This window comes from Bombus vancouverensis, chromosome 16, assembly GCF_051014615.1.
Source record: "Bombus vancouverensis nearcticus chromosome 16, iyBomVanc1_principal, whole genome shotgun sequence".
Classification (NCBI taxonomy): domain Eukaryota; kingdom Metazoa; phylum Arthropoda; class Insecta; order Hymenoptera; family Apidae; genus Bombus; species Bombus vancouverensis.
This window is the reverse complement of record NC_134926.1, coordinates 6,161,338-6,175,037: the sequence shown is the minus strand read 5'-3', so window position 1 is coordinate 6,175,037 and position 13,700 is coordinate 6,161,338. Positions and strand designations below refer to the sequence as shown.

General features: G+C 33.2%; 3 protein-coding genes and 1 long non-coding RNA gene across 6 annotated transcripts in view; 3 read left to right on the top strand and 1 right to left on the bottom strand.

Annotated features, from left to right (window-relative positions):
* Positions 1 to 103: 103 nt before the first annotated feature.
* On the top strand, positions 104 to 2,405 carry LOC117154525 (tumor protein p63-regulated gene 1-like protein). 2 transcript variants are annotated; one of them, XM_033329588.2, is made up of 6 exons: positions 104 to 427; positions 526 to 742; positions 818 to 994; positions 1,102 to 1,209; positions 1,575 to 1,708; positions 1,775 to 2,405. In XM_033329588.2, the coding sequence occupies exons 1-6, from the start codon at positions 313 to 315 to the stop codon at positions 1,960 to 1,962; spliced, it is 939 nt and encodes a 312-aa protein (XP_033185479.1). In that variant the 5' UTR covers positions 104 to 312; the 3' UTR covers positions 1,963 to 2,405. The 2 variants fall into 2 exon arrangements, with proteins under 2 accessions (XP_033185479.1, XP_033185480.1); XM_033329589.2 differs by lacking the exon at positions 1,102 to 1,209.
* LOC143303786 (uncharacterized) lies at positions 856 to 3,009 on the bottom strand. The gene is made up of 2 exons (XR_013060429.1): positions 2,887 to 3,009; positions 856 to 1,034 (listed from the first exon to the last, which is right to left on the bottom strand). It is a non-coding gene; the product is annotated as an uncharacterized LOC143303786 (long non-coding RNA).
* A 75-nt stretch (positions 3,010 to 3,084) lies between these two features.
* LOC117154520 (C1GALT1-specific chaperone 1) lies at positions 3,085 to 5,096 on the top strand. Its single transcript, XM_033329579.2, has 3 exons — positions 3,085 to 3,898; positions 3,973 to 4,274; positions 4,350 to 5,096. The coding sequence occupies exons 1-3, from the start codon at positions 3,085 to 3,087 to the stop codon at positions 4,488 to 4,490; spliced, it is 1,257 nt and encodes a 418-aa protein (XP_033185470.1). The 3' UTR covers positions 4,491 to 5,096.
* Positions 5,097 to 5,308: 212 nt separating this feature from the next.
* Hml (hemolectin) overlaps positions 5,309 to 13,700 on the top strand; it is a 14,540-nt gene continuing 6,148 nt past the window's right edge. The window contains exons 1-25 of one of the 2 annotated variants that reach the window (XM_033329568.2): positions 5,309 to 5,477; positions 5,545 to 5,694; positions 5,763 to 5,890; positions 5,973 to 6,132; positions 6,216 to 6,343; positions 6,418 to 6,513; positions 6,593 to 6,966; positions 7,044 to 7,623; positions 7,700 to 7,987; positions 8,065 to 8,495; positions 8,572 to 8,833; positions 8,915 to 9,145; positions 9,210 to 9,435; positions 9,510 to 9,715; positions 9,801 to 10,163; positions 10,238 to 10,576; positions 10,656 to 10,994; positions 11,063 to 11,397; positions 11,455 to 11,691; positions 11,769 to 11,982; positions 12,048 to 12,368; positions 12,464 to 12,586; positions 12,661 to 12,940; positions 13,016 to 13,225; positions 13,288 to 13,661. In XM_033329568.2, the coding sequence (XP_033185459.2) occupies positions 5,377 to 5,477; positions 5,545 to 5,694; positions 5,763 to 5,890; positions 5,973 to 6,132; positions 6,216 to 6,343; positions 6,418 to 6,513; positions 6,593 to 6,966; positions 7,044 to 7,623; positions 7,700 to 7,987; positions 8,065 to 8,495; positions 8,572 to 8,833; positions 8,915 to 9,145; positions 9,210 to 9,435; positions 9,510 to 9,715; positions 9,801 to 10,163; positions 10,238 to 10,576; positions 10,656 to 10,994; positions 11,063 to 11,397; positions 11,455 to 11,691; positions 11,769 to 11,982; positions 12,048 to 12,368; positions 12,464 to 12,586; positions 12,661 to 12,940; positions 13,016 to 13,225; positions 13,288 to 13,661 (6,496 nt within the window). In that variant the 5' untranslated portion in view covers positions 5,309 to 5,376. The remainder of the gene's footprint in view (positions 5,478 to 5,544; positions 5,695 to 5,762; positions 5,891 to 5,972; positions 6,133 to 6,215; positions 6,344 to 6,417; positions 6,514 to 6,592; positions 6,967 to 7,043; positions 7,624 to 7,699; positions 7,988 to 8,064; positions 8,496 to 8,571; positions 8,834 to 8,914; positions 9,146 to 9,209; positions 9,436 to 9,509; positions 9,716 to 9,800; positions 10,164 to 10,237; positions 10,577 to 10,655; positions 10,995 to 11,062; positions 11,398 to 11,454; positions 11,692 to 11,768; positions 11,983 to 12,047; positions 12,369 to 12,463; positions 12,587 to 12,660; positions 12,941 to 13,015; positions 13,226 to 13,287; positions 13,662 to 13,700) is intronic. The other variant, XM_076625330.1, reaches the window with a different exon arrangement.

Genomic DNA, 13,700 nt, shown 5'->3' with positions numbered 1-13,700 from the left:
CTCATTTTTCAAATATAAGCAATATTAACATTCTTTAAAATACAGAAATGATGATAACAAATTCTTTGCTATCTTTTGATAACGTTATCAATGATAAATTTCATAAACATGGCGCCTTTCGGGAACACTTGAAATGTCAAACTGTTTCTGAGAATTTATCGGACGGATACGTTTTATTAACATTACAAAAGTTGTTGGTCGAAAGAAAATATTGTTTTAGCCGTATTCCGAGAATTATCTAACTCTGATATCGTGAACAACGAAAAACAACGGAATTTTTTGATCAGACAGGAGAGCCATAACCTATAAACGATGGATGAAACGTATTTCGATGAAGGACCCGCGGGAAATTTTGAAACAGCTACGCTAGAAATCACCAAAGAACTCGATGTCAATGAGTTGAATAGTCAGAACACTGTTCCTGTTGGTTGGTATTTTACATATTGGGAGTCACAATGTTTTTCTATTTGATATCTTAATGAGATTAACGTGTTAAAAACATTTTTTGTAATTGTTAATAAAAAGGAGCTGATACTGCAAAGAAGAACAGAGAGAATAAGACATATACTTCAAGTGAAGTTCCATCATCGAAGGACTTGTCTAATATCCCTTTCAAACATATAGATATTCACTCTTTTTTCTCTGACAGAAACGAAGTTGTTGACAGAGCGCTAAAAGATTGCCAAGAGAGTTTAATAAATGAAGAGGAAAACGATATTATTGGAAGCTGGCTGTTGACAGAGTAGGAGACTTAATGTATATACATCTTGTTTTATTATTATATAATATGACGATTAATATTAGGACATATTTGTAGAATAAGTCTGTGGGATATTGAGAAAGAAAGATTGGTAATACTTTCAAAAAAAGCTATTTATTCAATAAAGTATGACTTCATCTCTTTAAAGATATTAGAGTACAACCGGATACCTTTGTTGCAAATTGATACGCTCATCTCGGGCGAATTAGTTTATCCTCCTTCGTCTTTAGCGCCGTAAGTATCATCGTGAAGTTTTCACAATAAAAATTACCATCTAATTATAGGTGAAAAATGAATCACAGTTAGTTTGTATTGTTTACAAATTTATGAACGATTTTTAGACGATTAAATGGATTGGCAGAGGGTGTATCGTCAATATTTCATTACGCAGGCCGTCAAGAGTGGTCTACTCTTGTCTCTTGTACAGATTTTGCACAGTTTGAACCTAGGTACACTGAGCTATTACGTAGAACAGAGACAATTATTTAAAAAAAAAAAGAATGTTTTGTTCCATTTTTATTGATTTCTGTTAATAGTATTATCGTTCTCGTATGTGTTAAATACATGTAGGCACCTTCAAATAATTTCATTTTAAGTGAAATGCAAATTATATAATAGAACTGTTTATTTCATTTAGTTAATATTCACACTTATGCTTGCAGACTGTTGCTTTGGTAAATAATGTAATACTTATGTTTTATTGTCTAGTTTCAAGTATATATATATTTATTTTTAAATATTGCTATATGTATAATAGTAATTCTGATAGTAGTTCATTTGTAATTACTGTATAAAATTAAAATTGACTTTCCAGAAAAAGGCACATGTCTGGGATAAGACTGATGTGGAACAAAGGCAATCCAGTACCATTAACTAAGAAATGGAATCCATTTGCAAAGGATATACCATGGCTTACTTATGCTAGTCATCCGTTATTTTGGTACAAAGGTAAATTTACTTTATTTGTGCAATTATATCAATTACTTATTTGTAAAACTTTGATGCTATTTGTAGGATCAGAAGTAGAGAAAGCAAGGTTTAATGTTGAAGGTTTACAGTCATTGATTAAAAATTTCTTGCCTTCAGACTGCATTACAAGAAATGGTCTTATTATCATAGAAAACTACTTTGGTGTAGGTGCCTTAGTACATAACAGAAATGGATTAGGTTTCTATAAAATTCGTGGTAAAGTCAGTTTTTAATCTAGTTTATAAGAAATTGAAATTTGTGTTTGATTTCTCTAAAATTCACATTCCAATTTCCAAAGCTCAAAACTCCTATTTATAAATTTTATGATATTTATAATGAAATACTAAAATTAGCGATACAATTGTATTTTATCCACATAACAGAACTCTCAAATAGATCTCTATTTACTTTTCAAAGATTCTATTGTGAAATACTATTAAGCATATCGTATATAATTCTACGGCGTATAATACAAACATTTTCACTCAGTACCTGGCAAACAGAATGCTAAAACTAGATATTAAACATCGCGTTAAAATAATTCGTTTACATTTTCTAGATATAAAACTATGTTTTATAATTCCGTATTGTAAAGACAAGGCGCTTAACCTTTCTATAATATATATAAAGATAATAATAAATAAAGATAGTTCTTCCTTAACATGTAACAGAAAAACTTCTTTTATTATCCTTTACCATTTAATAAATTTTTTAATTGTTTCGAAATAATATCAATGCTAATAATAGAGAATAATATTAGAAATAAAAATTTATATGTAAAAAATAATTTTTGAAAGACAACAGTGATCTTATTTTACATCAAATATTATCTACAGAAAAAATATTGAGATATGAAATATTTTATTTGGAAAACATATTACTAGTTGGTTATGTTCAAATGTATTAGGTACATAACACCACCTGTTGACCTAATTCATTATATCGTTCAGTTTTAATACAGTTACATAAACGAAAGGTTATACAAAATTAATAAAATTGCAAAATTACAAGAAAATAGCAATATTTATGAAATAACAAAATCTACATAATATCAGGTCACCTAGCGCACTCGATCGTTTTTTATCAGTAAGTAATATAAATAAATGTAAGTATATATTTTAAACAATTTTTTCTATAACTTTTATAATAATACATACCTTGTTATTTTTATTTGTAGATCCTTTAGACACAAATATGATTTATAAGATGCAGAATTCATGATTGGAATGATCTAATGCAATCAACCATTTGCGAGTTCAACGAGAGTCAATTAATGTTATTAGATCATAGCTATTTCAGAGGAAAAAGCTCTATGATAGAAATGCAGTATTACAGATCAGTGTCAAAACTATAAGATGTATCTCTACCGTCTTAAACTGTGGCCTGTGTTTCTAATTGGATTCGGAATCGGCTCTCTCCTTGCTCTGATCTTATTTGCTGCTCAAGATTTATTTAACAATATTTCCATTTGTCAGAAATCATCATTAAATTTGTACTCTACAAACAGAAATGATCTTAAATGGTTCATGTCTGATACATGGATCAAGCAAGAGACTGTTATACAGAGTTGGAAAGATTCAACAAACATGACATATAGTAAATGGTTGAATAATAGAAAACTGAGGTCAAAAAATATTGATATGGATACTTATCTTTATGGACCTGAAAGTAGGGAAGAATCAGAAGCAGAGTGGTTGAAGTCAAATATTCACATCACTTGTATTGTATTTGTAAAAAAAGTTAAATTGGCTAGATCTATCCAGGATACTTGGGGAAAACATTGTAACAAGATATATTTCTTTGGTCAAGTGAAAGATCCTAAAATGCCTATTATAAATTTTGATATAAAATTAGTATCTTCATGGCAACTTTTATGTGAAGCCTTCAAGTATGTGTGGAAGAGCAGTGAAACGTTAGAATGGCTTATCTTTGTAAAAGATGACACATTAGTGGTTCTTGAAAATTTGCGGTACATGCTTGGCCCATTAAATCACACTCAGAATCATTATTTGGGTCATGCAGTTACTCTCTGGGGTCAATCTTATAATGTAGCTGATGCTGGATATGTAATTAGTGTGGGAGTGCTTAGGAAGCTAATTAAAATGTTTGATAACTCAGAAAAATGTGTAATCAGTGGCAAATATTGGAAACAGGAAGATTATTATCTCGGTAAATTTTTTATCACTCCTGATATTCCTTATCTACAAAACTATAATTAAACTGCAGTTTTTAATTGTTTTCAGCTAAACATTTGGCGTCTATGGGAATTTATCCTTCTGATACAAGGGACCAGTATTTAAGGGGAACCTTTCATGGATACTCTTTGCAATCTTTATTATGGGGTGGTGTTAAGACTGGTGTTTATTGGACTCGTGCATTATACCCAGTAAAAAACGAATGCTGCTCATTTATGTCTGTTACTTTTAATGTAGGAGAATCAGAAAAAATGCACACATTGAATTATTTATTATATCATTTTCATGTCTTAAAGAGGGAAGCTGTTTTTGGAAGTAGAAAAGCAGCAATATCCATATCTGACAAGGATGTATGATTATTATTTTATTATGAATGTATTATGATAAGGAAGAACTTAGAATTAACTAAATATTTCTATTTTCAGGTCTGGAGAGTTGCGTTGGAAGAAGAGTTTAATATTACAAATTTAAATAACATTTCTAGCGAGGTGTACTACGAGATATGGCATGCAAAATATTCTGAACCAGGACAATTAATTAGTAAAAATTATCAGGCTAATGACTAAGATAAATTTAAATAAATCATTCATATATGATTTTTATATGTTTTATACTGACTGAAGATTTTTTAAAGATATTTTATATCAAGTAATATCATATTTTAATAATTTTAAAGTACAATAATGTTATCTATGTTAGATAGTTTAATAATTGTTGAAATTGTTTGAAACTGATTGTGAATAAACATTGAATTTTTATAGAATGATGTTGTTAAAAACTTGAAATGGTTATCAGGTTTTACAGTTTATTAATGAGTTATATTGATATGACAAATGTGGGAATGACGGAGTAGTGTTGTTTGATAACTGTTTCCCTTGTTACGCCATTGTTGCCTTATCTGACTAATTAAGAACTCATTAACGCTTGTAATGACCTCGGTAATCAAATCACAACTCCAATTTTAAATATATGTTAAGAATACTGGAACAATGAATCCTCATGCTTTTCTATGTGAATGATTTATTTCTGGCTAGGGAAGATGGATATGCAAGGTGTTCTAAAGAATTATTTTTAGCTGTAAGTGAACTATTAGAGTACCTGATAATATACATATATATACATTTTAATGTTTATTCTCATTTGATAATTATCGTGTAAATCATTTAATTTTGTAATAATAAATGTGTAATTTTTTAGAAGCAAAGTTTTGTTAATTCACGAATCCCAGGCATGAATCCTTGACACGATATAAATCCCACTAATGACATATTATTTCGTCGAATTAATTTATCAAGTAAGATTTCAGTTATCGGTTATCCGCTTCCTCCTGGAGGTGGCTATATAAAAGTAGAAATGTATTAATTCGTATATTTGGTAAGAGAAGACTTGCGAATAGCGTTTCACGTAAGCATTTCTTTTTAACAAGCATGTTATAAAAGTAGATACTTCAACATGGTGCTATGGAAAGCATTTCTTAACATTGCTATAATTACTACGATCTGTAATCAACTAATTATCGGTGATAATCTATCGGAATTTTCTGCTATAACAGAGTAAGTGATTCTTTACTTTTTCTCGGGGTTTTTAAGACTAAATCTAATTGATATTTAAATTCTTCAGCGCTACTATCTCACTAAATGACTCTCTAAAACATGTCTATGAGAGTGTGAAGAGCACAAAGAGTAAAAGGAAATTGCCTATATTTCCAGGAGGTTGCAGTAAGAAACCAGATCCACCCATACATGGTGAAATAATTTGCTCTATAGACAGGTGATTTTTTATTGTTTAATGGATGATATCTTGAAGTGTTACATATATTTACCAATTTTTATTTATAGTGGATGTATTGCAACTTGTAAACGTGATTACGAATTTCCAAACGGAGTAACAAGATTAGCTATAACATGTATGAATGAGGAATGGCATATTTATGGCACAGATTGGGACTCTATTCCTCACTGTGAACGTGAGTTTTATTCGAAGATGATCAATTTCTTTGGTGTAAAAAGTATAATATGCGCAAGATAAATGTATTTTTATATTTTCAGCAATTTGTATACCAGAGTGTTTGAACAACGGAATATGTGTCGCACCCCATCAATGCAATTGTCCCGAGGACTTCACTGGACCACAGTGTCAATTTGAGAACAAACCGTGTCTAAATTTCCCTGCTCCAATACTTAATGCACATAAGAAGTGCAACTCACAGTATGATCTTAAAAATGTTGAACTATATTGTACTTAAAATATCCATATTAAATATTTAATTGTTCCAATATTTGTTTTATTAGATCATGTACCATATCCTGTATGAAGAATTTTACGTTCCCGGATGGCACCTCAGTCACTAATCTTATGTGCAAGAATGGAAATTGGAAGCCCACCAGGGAAGACTGGGTCTCCATACCTGACTGTGAACGTATGTTTTTAATCCTCAATTTGTAATTTAAATATTAAATTTATTATCACATATATAAAGATTGTTTATTATAGCTGTGTGTGATCCACCTTGTCAGAATGGTGGCAATTGTCTCCCATCCAATTTTTGCCAATGTCCTCAAGCATTCAAAGGACCCCAGTGTCAATATTGTAAGTATAATAATTTGTTTATTTTAATAAAGTAACATTATTTAATCTAAGTAATTGATTGATTATAATTCTGATATAGCTACTGATAATTGCAATGGGGAGAAAATGGGTTTTAATGGAGGCTTTTCCTGCACAAGTGTTGATGATACTTATTCATGTATCATAAGATGTCCTGATGGGATAGAATTTGAGTTCCCTTCAGCTTCTGCATATATTTGCAACTATGAAACAGGTGTCTTTTCACCTCAACCAATTCCCCAATGTAACTACGGCGATAATATGAATATAATTTCTTTGGGGACAACGTATAATTCTTATGTTAAGGAGACTAATCATACTTGGACCTACCAGAATACTTTCAAATCCCATACAAACCAGTTACCATTGTTACAAGGAAATTATGGGCTCACACAACATTATAGCAATCATGAATCCAATATGGTCACGAATACGGTAATAATTTAAGACCAGCGGTTTAAAATTGAATATGAAACATTTGTATTACTGAATTATACTTTGATTAATGTTAGATGATGTTTAATCCACCGGAGAATAACCTGTTGTTTATTGAAGAGAAGAAACCAGTTCCAAAAACCTGCTTCACATGGGGTGGAGTGCACTACAAAACCTTTGATGACAATGTTTTCAGTTTCGATAGTGGATGTTCTCATATCTTAGTACAGGAAGCACAGAACAGACTGTTCACTGTAACTGTGGACAACAGTCCAACTTGCAAAAATCAGGACTGTTTCAGGATTATCAGAATTTTCATCCAGGACAAAGAATACATTTTGTTGCGAAATGAAGACGGCGTTCCAGAATTTAGAACTCGAAAGCACCAGCTTCCAATTCCAGCACAACTCTCTGCATTGAGAGCTGAAATGTCTGCACATTTCATTGTGATAACTTTGGACTCTTTGGGAATTCAGTTGAAATGGGATGGTGCTCTGATGTTACAAGTTGAAGCTCTAGAAAATATGTGGAATAAAACGACCGGACTATGCGGTAACATGAATGGCGATAAAAGTGACGATTTAATAAGTAAGAATGGAGAACATACTAAAAGTGTTGCATCATTTGCTACTTCTTGGCGGACAGAAAATATTGGAGGTATCATTTTCTTACTCTACAGTCAAAGATAAATTTTTTTAGTTATTAATATCTACAGTTCATTTAATTCTTTCAGAAATGTGCGACGAATATCCAAACACTAAGCACTCCTGTGAATCTGATTCATTAATTACCAAAGAAGCCATTGAATTTTGTACAAAACTATTTTCTGATCGCCGATTTAAAGCTTGTGCTAGCACACTTAACATTCCTGAGCTGCAGACAGCCTGTGTATGGGATTACTGTTCTTGCTTAGACAGTGACAGAAAAAGATGTGCCTGTGATACGATGAATGTATACGTTAGGCAATGTGCTCATAAAAAGGTTGTGTCTCTATCTGGTTGGAGGAGTGATGACATTTGTCGTAAGTTAGAATCTTCCTAATTTAATGTATAAGCTGTTGACGAAAAAAGTATTTTCTATCATTTCATGATATTATAGCCATGATATGTAGCAGTGGACGAATATACCTGCCATGTGGTCCAAAAATAGAATCATCTTGCTGGACAGTAGAGGAAAAGAAACCAAATACAATGGATTGCGAAGAGGGTTGTTTTTGTCCGGAAGGAACAGTAGCTTACGAAGGAAGGTGCATTCAATCTGATGAATGCCCTTGCAAGCTGCGTGGAAAATTGTTTCAGCCTGGGGAGAGTGTACAAAAGGATTGCAATACCTGTACATGCTTTTCTGGAAAATGGATATGTACTCAAGCAAAATGCAGTGCTAGGTGTGCTGTCATGGGAGATCCCCATTATATTACTTTTGATGGAAGACATTATGACTTTATGGGAAAATGCAAGTATTATCTGATGAAGGGTGATGATTACAGTATCGAAGGTGAAAATGTTCCCTGTTCTGGTGCAATATCGGAGGTCTGTTTATAAAACTATTAATTTCTAATATTTTCTAATATATTTCATTATCAAATGATTGTAATTTTATTTGTAGAATATGGGACACATTCCTTCTGAAGCTCCTTCCTGTACAAAGACTATCACAATCAATTACAAAGACATTAGCATGAAGCTAAAGCAACATAGGGAAGTATTGATTAATGGAGATGATCTAACAGTATTTCCTAGACTTATTCATGGAATTAGAATACGCATTGCAAGCAGTATATTTTTAATCGTTCAATTGCCAAATGGTTTGGAGATATGGTGGGATGGAATTTCTCGTGTATATATTAATGCTCCTCCTGAATTCCATGGTTAATTAATTTTCATTATTCTTTAAATTTATTTAAATAGAACGTTATATCAAATTTTCCATTTTCTACATTGATTATTAGGCAATACAAGGGGACTTTGTGGCACATTTTCTGAGAACCAGAAGGACGACTTCATTACACCAGAGGGTGACATTGAAAACACAGCAATTGCCTTTGCCAATAAATGGAAATGTGATGAATTTTGTCCCAATGTCGCAGACAAAGAATTGGATCATCCCTGTGATCTTGATCCACAAAAACGAGCCACTGCAAAGCAATATTGTTCTTATTTATTCAGTGATATCTTTGCTGGTAGAGTATCGAGATTTAGTCTAACAAATTTTCCAGTTCGGTTATTTATAATTCTCTTTTTTAGGTTGCCACTGGCACGTAGACCCGGATACATTTTACAGAGACTGTTTGTTTGATATGTGCTCTTGTAAAGTTGAACTTGAATCCTGTCTCTGTCCTATGTTGGCTGCATATGCCAAAGATTGTGCAGCTGCTGGAATAAAGCTTTTATGGCATCAGAACATAGAGGAATGTAAAATTCATTGCCCAGGGAATCAAGTTTATCAAATTTGTGGAGATAGTTGCACCAGGCATGCCATAATTCAAAATTAATCAAATACCAGTAAATGTAAGATATCTGTAATGTTATCTCCAATATTTCCAGATCTTGTGGAGATATATCTTCTTATCAGGACTGCAAACAAGAATGTGTAGAGGGATGTAACTGCCCAGAGGGAGAAACATTGGATATCCATGGGGAATGCATTCCAATTGGACAGTGTCCATGCATTTACGGTGGCTTGGAGTTTAGTCCAGGGCACAAAGAAGTCAGACCTGGAAATAAAGCACTCGAACTTTGTACCTGTGCAGGTATTGACTTTTATAAATCTAAAAAATATTTGATTTTAATATTAAATTGAATTTTATAAATAGTTTTATGAATTACTTTAAACAGGTGGAATTTGGAGTTGTCAGGAAGCCACACCAGATGAAATTGCAGAATACCCAGCAACCAAGGACCTATTGGCCTCATGTGTGGCAAGCAATAATCAGGAAGTTACAGACTGTGTACCAGCAGAGCCTAGGACCTGTCATAATATGCACAAACCAGTCCAGAAGCCGTCAATCTGTAAATCTGGCTGCATTTGCAAACCTGGTTATGTTTTGGATGAGCCAGATGGTAGATGCATCAAAGAGGAATCTTGTTCATGTCATCATGGAAGTCAGAGCTACGAAGAAGGATCTATTATACAAAACGACTGCAATACATGCAAGTGTATCAATGGAACATGGAAATGCACTGATAGGACATGTGCAGGTAACATTATAAACGTCTTTTTACCCTATGAAACATTCAATTTTATCTAATTATCGAAACTTCTGTTCTATTAGGAGTTTGTTCTGCTTGGGGAGACTCTCATTATAAGACATTTGATGGGAGGCTTTACGATTTCGAAGGAATATGCGATTACGTGTTTGTGAAAGGTTCTTTGAGCCAGGAAGACTGTTTCGACGTGTCTATTCAGAATGTCCCCTGTGGAACAACCGGGACATCCTGCTCTAAATCGATCACTCTTACCATTGGAAGTGGTCAAAACTCAGAAAGAATTGTTTTAACTAGAGGAAAGGAACTTCCAGCGGATAATTTTAAAAGGATCTCCATGAGAGAAGCTGGACTATTTGCATTTATTGATGTACCAGATATGGGGTTAACTGTACAATGGGATAAAGGTATCACTATATGATCACTATTTTTCCATTGGTTATACTCGTTTTAGAATTTTTCTTAAAACTTTGATGATATTTACAGGCACCAGAGTGTATGTAAGATTAGAGCCTAGTTGGAAGGGGCACACAAAAGGACTCTGTGGTGATTACAATGATAATAGCAAGGATGATTTCAAAACTCCTTCAGGTGGAATTTCAGAAGTGTCTGCTAATCTATTTGGAGATTCCTGGAAGAAGAACGAGTTCTGTCCCGAGCCGAAAGATGTCTTGGATCCTTGTGTGCAACATCCAGAGAGGAACTTATGGGCTGTACAAAAGTGTGGAATATTAAAATCACCAGTTTTTCATCCTTGTCATTCCGAAGTTGAGGTCGAAAGTTATGTGCGCAACTGCATTTATGATACTTGTAGTTGTGATACAGGTGAGTGTTATATTAAGTTATAAAAATAAGAGAAGTTTTTATCTATATCTGTATTTTTCATATTTTAGGAGGAGACTGCGAATGTCTATGCACTGCCTTGGCAGCATACGCTCAGGAATGTAATGCAAAAGGAGTTCCCATAAAATGGCGCAGTCAAGAACTCTGTCCCATACAATGTGATGAAAAATGTAGCTCGTATTCTCCTTGCATTACAACGTGTCCTCGTGAAACCTGCGATAATCTTATCACTCTAAAGGATAAAGCTCATTTATGTTCTCAAGACACTTGCGTTGAGGGATGTTTGGTCAAATCTTGTCCTCAGAATCAAGTGTATAGCAATGATAGTTACACGGAATGCGTTCCCAAAGAAACTTGTAAAACACCTTGTACTGAAATTAATGGGGTATGTTGAGGAAATGATTAAAATATCTTTTGTCACTAATGATAATTCATATTGTAGGTAATTTATTATGAGGGTGACAGTGTAAAGAATGAAAATTGTCAGATGTGTTACTGTAGTCGTGGAAAAGTGTTATGCAAAGGAGAACCTTGTACAACTATCACTGCGCCGAGTACTATACCGCTAGAAGAACCACAGAAATGTGTAGATGGCTGGACTGCTTGGATAAATCAGGATCCAGCAATTAAAGGGAAGAAATTTAAAGATATTGAACCCTTACCTTCAACTTTAGAATTGGTAATACTTTATTATATTGTTTAATCATTTATTTATTTTATTTCATCTCTCTTATATTACTATATAATTTTTAAAAGGCGAACAAAGGATCTGCTATATGTAACAAGAACCAAATGGTCGATATAAAGTGTAGATCAGTAAATGATTACTTAACACCAAAAGAAACTGGTTTGGACGTCGAGTGCAGTTTGGAACATGGTCTTTATTGCCAATCTCAACCTGGTCTTCCTTGTATCGACTTTGAAATCAGTGTTTTATGCCAGTGTTCAGCAACTACCGCTGGAGGACCAGGTCTGTATCAGGGAAACATCAAGATTATTATTTTAGTCTAATGATAAAGTCAATTCATATTACAGAAATACCAAGTACAACCAAAAAACCTACATACAAAGAGTGCAATATGGAACATCCATACGAATCTCATCCCACAAATTGTCATCTATTTTATCAATGCACCGCTGGACTCAATGGCAATGAATTTGTGGAGAAATCCTGCGGAGAAAACATGTTTTACAATCCTCAGATACAAGTCTGTGACTGGCCAGCTAATGTTATATCAGTAAAACCAGAGTGTTCGATGAAACAGACAATGTCAAATACGACTGAATGGACAACTAATAACATGACCAAATATACGAGCACCACATCGACTACCTTACAGAAAAACATAACAGCCAGTATAATATATTTTCTAATAGTTTTTAAATATTTTACTAATATTTTTGGTACCATAAAAAGAGCAGAAATATGTAAAAAACAGATTCTTTTGCAGAAGCATGTAAAGAGGGCGAGACATGGAGCGAATGCGCTATCAACTGTAACAAGGTTTGTGATTACTATAAATACACCTTAATAAAGGAAGGGAAATGTGATGGTATTTCTGATTGTGTGCCAGGTATAGTACTTTTATTACACTTTAAATAAAAAAAGAATTTTTTGAGATTAATATTGAATTATTTAAAAAATTAGGGTGCATACCATTGAATAAACCACAGTGTTCATCAAATGAGTTCTGGAGAGATGCATTGACATGTGTAGACGAGAGTGACTGTATCTGCAAATCCCACAATGGGCATCCAGTCATTTCTGGTGCGATTCTAAAGGAATCAGAATGTGAAATCTGTCAGTGTATAAATAATTATTACACCTGTGATAAATCATTATGCGTTAGTGTAACGAATAAGGTAACCACTGAAAAACCAATTACCCAACCACTCACAGAAGCAACTACTCTTCCAACCACACTTTTGTGAGTAGACTTATTAATTTTAAAAAGCTATAATTCTTTGATAATAGGAATACTAATAATCTTTATGTATTAAAGAACTGAGGCTTTCACGATCATAATGTCAAGTACTGTTAGTCCACCAGCTTACTGTGTTAGCAACAATTTTATTCCTTTGGTTCAGTATTTGAACGATCAGGTTTCTTTTAATGCTAGTAGTATTAAAAGTTCCGAGTTCCAACCAGAAAATGCACTACTGAATGGGAATACTAAATTTTGGGAGCCTGAATATACCACTACTGATCAATGGTAAGTGCATAATTACATCTTATCCATTGAAATGATTAATCTTATTATTTGATTATTTTTAGGTTGGATATAAAGTTCCAGAACCCGGAACCTATCTATGGAATCATCATTCAAGGCAGTACAATGGAAAATAAATTTGTAACTAGCTACAAAGTACTATTTTCGGAAAATGGTCACTCGTTTTCTTATGTTATGGATGATAGAAAGGAACCACAAGTATTCAGAGGACCTGTGGATCAATTTAAGTCTGTTGAACAAAAGTTTTACAAGCCTATTGAAGCCAAAATAGTTCGTATCAATCCATTATCCTGGCACAATGGTATAGCCATGAAAGTGGAATTGCTTGGTTGCCAGGAAATGGTAAGCACCATTATACCTGTGACAGGAAGTGTTCCAATAACAACTACAATGATCACAGAGAAGATCATAATACCAGGTAATTGGATTTAAATAAAAACAAGATGTATAAAATTAT